Source organism: Cynocephalus volans, chromosome 18, assembly GCF_027409185.1.
Source record: "Cynocephalus volans isolate mCynVol1 chromosome 18, mCynVol1.pri, whole genome shotgun sequence".
Lineage (NCBI taxonomy): Eukaryota > Metazoa > Chordata > Mammalia > Dermoptera > Cynocephalidae > Cynocephalus > Cynocephalus volans.
In genome coordinates this window covers 18,383,794-18,396,446 of record NC_084477.1, presented here as the reverse complement: position 1 = coordinate 18,396,446, position 12,653 = coordinate 18,383,794, and the positions used below count along the sequence as shown (strand labels likewise).

Sequence of the window (12,653 nt, the reverse complement as noted above, 5' to 3'; positions counted from 1 at the left end):
ATAAATGTCATTGCCAGCTGTTATAGAAGAGGCAAAAGTCCACAGTGGGTGAACTTTAAAAGGCCAGACTGTAACAAGTGACTGGTTGTACACCATGTGCTGAAAAGAAAATCTTGCAATAAAAAAAAAATGCGAGCATCTCTCCAAAGACACTTCATTACTACTACAAACATGCACTGCATTGGCACTTATTTATTGGAATGTATTTGAACTAAGTGCTTAGATGATCATTGAAAGAGAAAAAGGGACCCTCGCCCAGCCCAGAAAATTCTTAAATATCTGCATGAAAGTGGTGCTGAACTGAAATACAAATAAGTTACATTGAATTTTTCCAGAATGACCAAAGTTCTAGTTTCATCGTATATGGGAACAACAGTAGTGTTGAAACTCCTTTCAACAATATTCTTTCACAAAGAAAACTGCACACGGGGAAAAAGCGTGGTACGTTGCAAACTGGAGCGATCTTCCCAGCTATGGAGTCTGAAAAGCTAACAGGATGACAACAGACGTCACCTAAACCTACGGAAAGAAAGATGAGTGCTAAGCATCTCAGCCGCTTCAAGGCATTTGGTGTCGGTCTCTTAAAAGATTAAGATGCTTTAAAACAAAACACTTACAAGAATATCAAAGATTTAGGGAATTATCTTCATAAATAACCAAATGTCTATGGCTTCAACTGTCTGCCCTACGACTGAGGTAGGTGACAACTATTCATGAAAATAAAACAAGCTTTTGGAAATTCCCTAAAAAAAAACCTTGCATCATCAGTCGGTTTCTCAAACCTGTATCGTTCCTTTTGACGGTTTTTGTTTCGTTTCTCCTTTCTGTCATTTACACTTTGTCACAGAGGCTGTCCGAGCAGCTGCCACCTCAAGCCCTGGCTGAGTAGCACCTCATGTACTCTGTCACCCACGGGCTCTCCGCGGAGGAGGACACGAGCCTCCTGTTCCTCTCCACGTCCACGGAGTGAGCCCGCTGCCTCTGCGCAAACAGCTTCCTCTTCTCCACCTGTCGCCTGTTCTTGGCCCGTAACGCCGACTCGTGAATCTGCGGAGAGTTCAGAAATGAAAGCGTTAACACCATCAGTGGCTGCTGTACTGACTCCGCCGCCTCCGGGCCACCCACGGCAGGCAGAGTCAGGCCCTCTGCACACAGTTCTGCATATAAGAGCTTTGCAGAAAAGCCATGCCACTTGCTGCTCCAGTTTATGACAAAACTAAGCCACAGAAAATTAAATTTTCCATAGACATCGTAAGCGACTGATACACATGTGCCTTTCAAACTGGCTCTGAAACATGGTTGGAACTGCTTGGCATTAAGTATGGGTGAGTGTTTCGCTAAGAACTTTAAATGTTTGCCAGCATACCAAACAAACGACAAGGGATTTTACCCCCCTTTATCCTTTAACAGGATAAATCCTGCTAAAATTAATCCCATGGGCTTGTCAGAGATCTTTTGTTAAACGAGAGCTTTGTGTCTCAAATGTCACTGCACAGAACACCATGTGCTCGGGCTCGCAAGTCTGCTCAGTAGCATTTTGATTATGGTATTTAACCGGAATCCAAACAGTGTGCAGTTTCTTTCAGCTTCTTTTAATTAGGTTGTAGTATGTAATGCTAACATATATAATTGTTTTGTGACTCCACACACGAAGATCCTCTCGTCTGAAATGTCATTTCCAGGACTTCACACAGGGTGACAAACCAGGACCAAGTCAGAGGAACACGAGTTCCTGGGGGTAAGATGCATCGGTTGTGAACAAATGGGAAAACACAGATCTCAGAACTTAATCAGAAGCGCAAAAGGGAGTCTACAGAAGATGCCAAGCAACCAGACAACCCAATGGCAGAGGGACAACTGAGCACCCTGTCACCAGAGCAGCAGGAACCCAACGCCTGTGCCTACGGCAATCCCAGATGGGCAGTCGCCAGCCCTGGTGGGGCTCCACCTCTGCACCCCCAGCCCCTGGGAACTCGAGAGCCCTGACTCCATCCCCTCTCACCTGGCTGGGTGTCAGGGGACCCTGCCAGGTAGTAGCCAACTCCCAGCCAGAGCACCTGCTGTCCAGGCAGCCAGAACCCTCCTGTCGGTTCATTGGAGCACAGTTCCGGGCTGCCCTGGAAACCACACCATCCCCGAAGCTCTCCCAGCGCCCAGAGCATCCCAGGGGCTGCAGGATGTGACCTGTGAGCCACCATCCAGGGAAGGACAGGCGGGGGCAGCGCACCTCATGCTCGGGGGCAGATGCACAGACGTTGTGCGTTTTCTGGCTTCCTGTGTCCGTCTGTTTTTCTCCCCAGCCATAAAGTGCAAAGGGATGCTTGTTTTCTTTTATTCTACTTGACCTCTGGGGACTTCTGACTGCTTTCCTGGTTCCTCTAGAAAATAAGGCACTTGGCTGTTGTCGAGGCTGGACGATGGCGGGGGACCTGTCGGGCTCTGCTGTCCTGACTTGTTCAGGTTCGTCTTCCACGTCTTTCACTGGCAGAGCTTTCGAAAAAAGAGATAAAACAAGATCAAAATACTTTATTGTCAGATTTACATACGAGCACTTTACAGATGTGGACTGAAAAGCCACAGTCCTTCCTAAAGTCAGTAACATCTCCACTTAGGGCTCCACTGACAAGCTCCACTCAAAGCAGAAATACAGAAATAAGTCAGCAGAACAACTTCCAAACCCTTTATCTCATTGTAAAACCAACAACAAATATACCAAGATCAGGCCAAGCCTATCCAGAGGCTGCTCCTGTCACTCATCTGAGATTCAGCATCTCAATGAAACATCAAAAGCCAGAAATCACCGTGCGAGACCCCGAGACAGGTGCAGTCGTCTTAACGGCTTAATGCACGGACGACTCAGGTCCGTGGCCACTGTGCAAGGCTGGTTTTCAGGCTAATCGACTCGAGCCCCAGGACTCATCTCCTCTGGATGTCCCGTGGTCACTGAAACCCTCCTGTGGCCCCCAGGTGCACAGCTAGCCCCCAGCAGAGGAGCTGGAGGCAGGGGCCCGCGTCAAGGCGGCTTCCCCAGCACTCGCGACAGGGACGGCTGCAGGAATCGGGCACACAGTCTACACGGCCCAATGCAGTGCCCGACCTGAGCCAAACATCAGACATTAAGAAACCAAAAAACACCTATTTCCCTCAATCAACTTTTAGGATTTTTCCCATTCATTATTTTTTTATAAACCCTTTATTTTTCATAAAATCTCTCCTGCGTTGTGACAACCCATCGTGAGCCTGTTTCCTTCCAGCCTAAACCTGCCATCAAGTGCGAGCTGCTCACGCCTGCGGGCTCAGCTGCTCAGGCCCAAGTAACAGGCTGTCACCTCGACATAGGCTGTGACTCCTCTTCACAGCAGCACAGGGCTGCACAGGCACCTGCTGTGAGAAGCCTCCCAGGTCACGTCACTTCTGCCTCCCGCGATGACCCCGACTCCACCGATCTGGGTCGTTTACTACGACGCATTCTGAGGAGCAGACAGCCTATGTCCAACCCGGGCTTTCATGTCCCATCCGGGGGCATCGTCTTTCTAAACCTGGCATCAGAGTCTTTTGGGGACGAGGGCGGATGCCGACCTTCCACCTTATCAGGAGAAGCCACATCCACTCGCTGCTCAGACACTCTGAGTGACGTGTCCGCCCCCGCCTGTCCCTTCCCTGGACCTGGGAGGACGGAAGGAGGTGCCGTCGGGAGGAAGGACCAGCAGCCACCCTCGCCGAGTCCCTCCCTCCTCCGTCCCCTCCATGCCAGGTGTGTCCAGGTCTCCCAGGGAAGCCTGACAGTAATGTCTGTTCAAAGGACAGGGAATTAAAGGAGCAGGGGAGGGCTTGTTCAAAGGCGTGAAGGGAAGAGAGAGGCGGGAATTGAAAGTAGGTCACAATGACATGGACTTGTCATTTTAAGCTGAAAAATGACACGTTCCTATTTGCATTTGAGGAATGAGGCCTCTAGCTACCCACGTGAAGGACAGGAAGATCAGAGGGGGGCAGAGAGGCCATCTGGGGAAGAGGACAGTTGGGGGGACCCAGCAGTGGGGGCGAGCGGAAGGGACAATGGCTCGGCAGTGCTCCTGGGCCTGGCAGGTGCTCAGGCTCTCCTGGGCCTCGGGGACTGCACCGAGCCGGCCAGCTGGGAGGTGGCACAGACGACACTTTCAATGAGACCCCTCCAAGCAGACACAGGGTTAGACAGATGCCATGCAGGCACGAGGGGCTGAGAGGACTCCACGGCCCCCACGGGTCTCCGTGGACGACCACACTGTCTGTCCTCTGGCATGCCATCCACCCAACGAGGAGGACAGGGCTGGACACCTCGCACGAGGGAAGCTCCCAGGCCAGCCAGGTGGGCAGTGGGGTCTCAGCCTGGTGCTCTGGAGGAAGGTGGCACTGGAGACAAGGGTCACAGGTGTGCAGGTGGGAGCAGGGACTGGGATGGGTCACCCAGAAGAGACACAGGGATGCAAGAGAGGAGGGTGCCACCAGGCCCCTGGGGACAAGGTTGTTTAATAAGCAGAAGGAGAAAGGAGAATTCAAGAGGGGGACAGAGGAAGGACAGCAAGAGAAGTAGGAAAAGTAACCGGGAGAGAAGTGAGGACAGAGTCTCAAAGAGAAGGGCAGTGAGACCAACAGTGCCACTGTTACAGAGAAATCGGTGCCACGAGGACAGACAGGGACTCGTCACCAGCTAGGCTGTCTGCATAGACCCAACGCAAGGAACTGAAACGTCCTCTGGAAACCCCAGGGCCCAAATTATCCTGAAAATAGCGTTTCAAACACGCTCGCCAGCATCCTGCCAACCAGAAACAAAAGGAGAGAAAGCAGGAAGGGAGGACCCGCTAAACGACAGACTTGGGAGGCTGCAATTATCATTCACAGACCACAAAACAACTGTGCTCCCCCTCTGTACTTACAGGGAAAAACCACGCTTGAAAATTATCTGCAGCGGCGGGAGACAAAGGATGGAAACGCAGAAGGGCAGAACTTACCAGTGTCATCTTAACACGCGTAGAACCCCGAACACAGGGCCTGGTGCAAGGTAAGTGCATGAAAAGCATATGTTTTCAAAGTCCTGTTCAAAAGGATGAAGTTCAAATAAAGACATCTCCAGGCAAAAACAGTGCTCCCCAACAGTTATGGTGAAAGATTGTAATGCCGTTTCCTCGGTTACTGATAGAACATTCAAATGAAAATAAATCCCGTCTCAATTTAGATCTGTGCTGTCCAGCACAACAGCCACAAACCACATGTGGCTGTGAAATATCAGCTTGAATTAAAGACTTGCTTTCTCAGTTAGCTAGTTAAGGACTCAATAACCACGCGTGGCTGGTGCTGCCACGCCGGACAGCCCAGAGAACGTGTCCACTGTCACAGAAAGTGCTATTGAACAGTCTGATTTTAAAAAAATATATTTTTGACCAGTGGACATATACAGAACGCTGCACCCAATACCTGCAGAATACACGTTCTCATCAAGCGCATATGGAACATTTATAGGCATTTATATACCCAAAGCCATAGAGCAAATCTTGATACATTTACAAAATTGAAATGATATAGAATGTCCTCTCTAACCATAGTGTAATTACGCTCGATACAACAAAAAATAACTTTAGAAAATCTCTTCCAGTTTTGAAATTTGAAAACCTTTCTAAATAACCCCATGGGTCAAAACCAAAACATACGGTTGCACAAAAATGTGAAGGCGTTTCATACCAGTGAGCCAGACGCTTTAACATGGCGAAGTGGTCAACTTGGTGTTATGTGCCACGGTTAAAAACATGTTTTTAAGTAGTGGTGATGGAGAAGGCGATTCCTTTCCTAACACTGATCTTATTGGAAATGTTTCTAAAGTATCCTCATTTAGTATAACTTTGCTAAGGTTTTTGGTATCTAGTTTTTCTGAAGATAAATATGTTTCCTTATGTATGTAGGGTACACGAATGTGAAACTTTACTCATTTTTTCTGTGACTATTTTTAAAAATCATAATGAAAATTAGAAAAATGTGTTTAACTGAATGAAACTACTATATGACAAAACTAAGACAGTAAATCAGAGGAAAATGTGCAGCCTTAAGAACGGCATGGAAACACTTCAGCGATAAGGATCCATCTCAGAGTCAGAAAAGAACAAAATGAGCCCCAAGAAAGTCAAAGAAAAGAAATAAAGACCATGAACTGACAAAAACATGCAATAAAGAGAGTCCACACAGCCCAGAGTTGGTCTGGGAAAGAACTAAACGAATTCACTCACGTAAAAGTACAGCAGATGAGGGACTCTGGCTAAATGCGCACTGAAAACCTGTGCTCACGTCCCTGCCTCCCCAAACCCTCTAAAGTGAAGGAAAAAAGGCGTAAGCCCCACAGGAGGCGAGGGCGACAGGCAGAGGTGTCCACAGAGTCTGGGAGAGGCAGGGCCAGCCCGTGGCTCACTCGGGAGAGTGTGGTGCTGATGACACCAAGACCACGGGTTCGGATCCCTATATAGGGACGGCCCGTGTCTCACTCGGGAGAGTGTGGTGCTGACAACACCAAGTCAAGGGTTCGGATCCTATATAGGGCTGGCCTGTGGCTCACTTAGGAGAGTGTGGTGCTGACAACACCAAGTCAAGGGTTCGGATCCTATATAGGGCTGGCCTGTGGCTCACTTAGGAGAGTGTGGTGCTGACAACACCAAGTCAAGGGTTCGGATCCTATATAGGGCTGGCCTGTGGCTCACTTAGGAGAGTGTGGTGCTGACAACACCAAGTCAAGGGTTCGGATCCCTATATAGGGATGGCCGGTTAGCTCACTTGGGAGATCACAGTGCTGCCCACACCAAGTCAAGGGTTCGGATCCCCTTACCAGTCATCTTTAAAAAAAAGAATCTGGGAGAGGAGAGGACAAGGAGGTGAGTCCGGCTGCCACAGGGAAAGGCTGGGACAGGGCCGCACCAGGGAGGGGCAGGAGGCCACAGATCGCTCAGAGGCTCCAGCGCTGGACTGTCCTCCAGAAAGGTCCAGCGTCATCTGTCCCAGGCCAGTCTTCTGGCCATGTGATGTGGGTATGGCTCCATGGAGAACCGGACTACAGGTGTCTTCCCCTTGAACCTGGGCCAACCTGTGTAACCTCCACGAGCGAGCCAGAGCAGGTGGGAGCCTCTGTGTGGCTCTGCACTTGGAGCAGGAGGACAACACAGCCTCCGCCAGGCGGGGTCTCAGGACACGGGGGAGGGGTCACATACAAAGGTATCAGAATGGGGTCGTACTCAACAGCAACACCAGAAGACACACGTAATAATAACGCCTTCAGACTCTGAGGTTTCTCATCTAGAATGTTCTACCTTGCCAAAATATGGATCCAGCCTTTGGTTATAACAAAGGCATCTTCAGACATGCAAGCTGGCAAAATCTCTACTTCCCGTGCAGTATCTGCAGGACTTACAGAGGACGGGCTCCCCCAAAAGAAGGAATACGTCAAGCAGAAGGGAGGCGGGAGACGGGTCAGGCAGGGGATCAGACACGGGAGGGAAATAAAAGGAATTCCCAGGCCAGCGGTGGAGAGAAGCCCCACTGAGCGGCTGGGCCAGACCTGCACAGCCTACGGCCTAGACTGGAGCAGGAGGAATCTCTGAAGGAATGTCGCAAAAAAATAAAAAATAAAAATAAAAAAATAGGAAAGAAGGAAATGACTAGAACACTGAATGCATCTGACATGACGAGTTCTACAGCACTGCCAGACCATTTCGGGCTGAATTAGTAACAGGAATTTAAAAATAAGCAAACAAAAACATAACACAATGATTAATTTCAGAAAAGTCATAAATTATAACCAAAAAATGTAGTCAGAATATATCACAAGGCTCACCTGCAAATAATATTTACCTAGCCATGATAATTCAAACAAATTAAACAAAATAGTCACATAATTAATATCCTGGGGATATCAGAGGGAGGAAACAGGTGCTGGCATGTGTCTGGGGGTGCAGGTGGTGGCAGAGCTAAGGTCTTGAGCTAAATCCTCATCTCCCATAATGGGGAGTCAATATACAATGTTTAAAATCAAAACGCCAACAGATAAATGAGTCTAAATGAGAAGAGGTGCTCAAGCTGAAAGAAAAGCTCAATACAGCTGAAGGAGTAAGGGGTAGGGGTGGGAAATGAGGCAGGATCGCTTTTTCTCATTTTGAGCAAATTTTTAAAAATTATGCATGTGTAAACTTTGCTAAAAAAAAAAATTAAAAAGAAATGTGACTATGAAGAAAGGAATTGGACAGTCTAGACCACTCTTCAAAGCTGTTGGCTTTAGGCAGGGAAGGAATCCCACAGGTAAGAAGCGGACGGGTTAGGAAGAATTAAAGCCAATAGATAACATGAAATCCGGGAAAAAACCAAGAAGTGTCAATAAAAGCCGTGTTACCTGGAGATACAGAAATAAATACCAAGGGAAAGCCACAGGAGTTGGAAGGGGTCACCTAGGGAACAGGCGGTTGGAGTGCACGGGTGGCAGGACACCTGCTGCACCTTTGAAGTGAGTGTTAGATCCCCACGACTGTGTGTGTGTCTGTGTGTGTGTGTGAGTGTGTGAGTGTGCGTGTGCGTGCGTGTGTGTGCATGTGTGCATGTGTGTGTGTGCATGTGTGTGTGCATGTGTGCGTGTGAGTGTGCGTGAATATGTGTGCGTGTGTGTGCGTGTGTGAGCGAGTGTGCGTGTGTGTGTGTGCGTGTGTGAGTGTGAGTGTGCGTGAATATGTGTGTGTGTGCACGCACGTGTGTGCATGTGTGTGTGCATGTGTGCGTGTGTGTGCATGTGTGCATGTGTGTGTGCGTGTGTGAGTGCGTGCGTGAATATGTGTGCGTGTGTGCACGAGTGTGCGTGTGTGTGCATGCACGTGTGTGTGCATGTGTGTGACTGTGTGCATGTGTGCATGTGTGTGCGTATGTGTGTGCATGTGTGAGTGCGTGCGTGAATATGTGTGCGTGTGTGCGTGTGTGTGCGCGCGAGTGTGCGTGTGTGTGCATGCACGTGTGTTCATGTGTGTGATTGTGTGTGCATGTGTGCGTGTGTGTGCGTGAGTGTGTGCGTGTGTGTGTGTGTGTGTGGCTTCAGTAAAAACAAGAACTCAGTCTTTGTGTTTCACAGAAACTCACAGAAGTGCTCATCACTCTGGCGTATAAAACCACCCACTCAATTGAAAACAAGGATTTCCACTCTTGCTCAGTGCAGGAATCGAGAAGCCTCTGCCAGGAAGGAGCAAAGGGGACCGTCCTGCAACTGAGCCCTGAGAGCAGAGGCCTCCCCCGTCCTCCTGAGGCCTGACCCAGGAATCTCAGCGGAGAAGAAACAACCGGGAGGATCCAGCCTCTCTAAGGAAACCACAACAGCCGTGACCTCTGGGCACACCTGACAGGTGGCCACAGCACCGTTCACACCACGATGTTGCCTAAGACTTGCATTTATGTTGCTCACAAACATCTGACAGCTCCTCCCCAGACAACGGAGGGAAAGAGACGGGGGAGAAAACGCGCATTCGGGCCTGATCAAGCACGTGTCATAATTTCACCAGCAGATCAGAGTCCACTGGAATAATCTGGAAGGCACGTCCCCTACCCCCTCCAGCTTCTGCGATCCGGGTTCTAGCAATGGTCACCGAAGCACTGGCAATCGGTGGGACTCACAAGTCACACGGTGGCAGCTGGATGGCACCACAGTGGCATGGTGGGTGCTGGAGGCAGCTCTCCCACAGGTGATGGACACAACAGCTGAAGAAGACACTGTCACCAAGAGCGAGGTAACCTGGCCCACAGGCGACACTTGGTCTCCTCAGCCTCCCACAGAGGGGCCCGGAGGAGAGCCGGATTGGCTCACAGCGGGGCAAACAAGAGTGACATCACTGATCATTTATCCTGAGACAGAAGTGAGGTCCCACCGCTCAGAATCGCTTTGAACGTTAAATGAGAAAATGCACGTTCCCGGGTCAGTGACCGACTGTCTCCTGCACAGCACATTTCAGTTATTTTTCTCACTGATGCCTCTTAGACACCCAGTGACCTCCCGGTGGTGCCTGGCCATCGCTGGGGAGCAGGCAGACGGGGCCCTCGGTGGCAGGGGCCTGGCTGCAGAAGCACCGGCGAGCCCGGGCGCCGAGGGTCCCCCACTCTGCAGGCCTCTGCGCGGGGAAGTGCGGGGCTGGGCTGACGGCCCGAGGAGGGGGGACCCAGGCCCTGCGGAGGTCACGGTCCCCAGCCCGTTACACAACAGCCCCCGTGAACAAATGCGAAACGGCCTCTAGGGACAGCGCGGCGGGGTCGGGGACTCCCGCAGCACACGGCGGCCCGTGCACAGGACGGAAAGCTGGGCGCGGCGGCTCCTGACCTCCGGGTCCCCCGGGCGGCTGGTGGCAGCCGGGCCTCCTGGCATCAGGAGCCTGTGGGGGTCCAGGGCTCACCGCGCCCCCCGCGGCCGGCAGGGAGGACCCGGGCTTGGCCCGAGGTGGCAGCGGGCGGGACCGGGAGCCGCCAACTGAGGACGCGAGGGCGGGAGGGCGCGGGCGGCGCTGGCACCTCCGCCCCCGGGGGGACAGGAAGAGCCGGTCCCGGCCCCGGTACCTGGCAGGGCCGCGTCCCGCTCCTCCGGGGGCTCCGCGGGCGAGGCCGGGGCGCAGGGCGGCGCGGGGTCCCCGGCGCCCGACGAGGCCGACGACGCCGACTCGTCGCCGTCGTCCCAGAGCCAGGGCGCGTGCGCCTGCTCCAGCAGCCGGCGGCCGCGGCGGTAGCGCAGCAGCTCCCGGTAGCAGGGGCCGCACTCGTCCCAGCGCGGCCGGCGGAAGCGCTTCATGTACTCGCTCTGCGCGCGGCTGCCCGGGGCCATGGCGGCGCCGCGACGTTCGAACGGGAGCCCCGCCCGCGGGGAGGCGGGGGCGAGGACGGGGACGAGGAGCGGGGACTGGGAGGGGACGGGGACGGAGGCGGGGACTGGGAGGGGACGGGGGGCAGGGGCTGGGAGGGGACGGAGGCGGGGACGGGGCGGGGACTGGGACGGAGACGGGGGGCGGGGACGGAGGCGGGGACGGGGACGAGGGGCGGGGGCGGGGGCGGGGACTGGGAGGGGACGGAGGTGGGGACTGGGAGGGAGGCGGGGGCGGGGACGAGGAGCGGGGACTGGGAGGGGACGGAGGCGGGGACTGGGAGGGGACGGGGGCGGGGACGAGGAGCGGGGACTGGGAGGGGACGGGGACGGAGGCGGGGACTGGGAGGGGACGGAGGCGGGGACGAGGAGCGGGGACTGGGAGGGGACGGGGGCGGGGACTGGGCGGGGACGGGGGGCAGGGGCTGGGAGGGGACGGAGGCGGGGACGAGGAGCGGGGACTGGGAGGGGACGGAGGCGGGGACTGGGAGGGAGGCGGGGGCGGGGACGGGGACGGGGAAGAGGAGCGGGGACTGGGAGGGGACGGGGACGGAGGCGGGGACTGGGAGGGGACGGGGGGCAGGGGCTGGGAGGGGACGGAGGCGGGGACGGGGAGGGAGGCGGGGGACGGGGAGGGAGGCGGGGGACGGGGAGGGAGGCGGGGGACGGGGAGGGAGGCGGGGGACGGGGACGGGGACGAGGAGCGGGGACTGGGAGGGAGGCGGGGGCGGGGACGGGGACGAGGAGCGGGGACGGGGACTGGGAGGGGACGGAGGCGGGGACTGGGAGGGGACGGGGGCGGGGACTGGGAGGGGACGGAGGCGGGGACGAGGAGCGGGGACTGGGAGGGGACGGGGGCGGGGACTGGGAGGGGACGGGGGGCAGGGGGCGGGGAAGGGGAGGGGGACGGGCCCGAGGGAGGGCGGGGGCGGGGACGGGGACTGGGAGGGGACGGAGGCGGGGACTGGGAGGGGCGGGGGGCGGGGACGGAGACGGAGGCGGGGACGGGGACGAGGGGCGGGGAACGGGAAGGGGAGGGGGACGAGCCCGAGGGAGGGCGGGGACTGGGACGGAGACGGAGAGGGCGGGGACGGGGACTGGGACGGGGGCGGGGACCGGGGCGGGGGCGGGGACCGGGACGGGGGTCGAGGGGGGCGGGGACGAGGAGGGTGGGGACCGCGGCGGGGCGGAGGCCCGACCTCCGGGCTGATCCGCGGCGGGTGCGCCCAGGCCCCGGGCCCGCGTGGCGCAGCAGCCGGAGCGGCCCGAGCTCCCCGCGCGCCTCCCCAGCAAGATGTCGCCGGCGGCGCGGCGCCGCCCTGTCCCCGCCGCAGACGCCGCCCCCGCGCGCCGCCGGCCCCGCCCGCTCCGTGGGTCGCTGCTTCCGTCCGGCCCGGGCGCCGGGTGCCGGGTGCGGGCGCGACAGTCCGGGGGCTCCCAGGCCCGCCCGCGTCCCAGGCACTCGTCCCTCTGCGGGCGCGAAGGCGGCACCGTGTCCGCACTCGAGGGGACCCGTCGGCGCTTCCTTCCGTCCTCTCTGCGGTCACCCCGTCCCGTTTCAGTGCACGTCCCTTGTTGGCTGCACCCCACCTTTGAAATGCTGATCGGACCGTCCCCCCGTGCGGAGACCGCCTGCGCGTGACCGTGACAGTCGCCGCTGTGGGGCACACGCAGCGTGGCCCTGCCCAGGTCACAGTTTCCACGGCGGCCCCGCGCTGACCGTCCCCCCGTCTAAAGGAGCCTCGATGCAGTCGCTACAAGGGAAGGC

The 12,653-nt window shown here is 55.7% G+C and overlaps 1 protein-coding gene across 2 annotated transcripts; it reads right to left on the bottom strand.

Annotated features, from left to right (window-relative positions):
- On the bottom strand, window positions 1–10,849 carry CCSAP (centriole, cilia and spindle associated protein). 2 transcript variants are annotated; one of them, XM_063082848.1, is made up of 3 exons: window positions 10,489–10,849; window positions 2,228–2,490; window positions 1–1,047 (listed from the first exon to the last, which is right to left on the bottom strand). In XM_063082848.1, the coding sequence occupies exons 1-3, from the start codon at window positions 10,847–10,849 to the stop codon at window positions 871–873; spliced, it is 801 nt and encodes a 266-aa protein (XP_062938918.1). In that variant the 3' UTR covers window positions 1–870. The 2 variants fall into 2 exon arrangements, with proteins under 2 accessions (XP_062938918.1, XP_062938919.1); XM_063082849.1 differs by having other exon boundaries at window positions 10,588–10,849.
- Window positions 10,850–12,653: the final 1,804 nt, after the last annotated feature.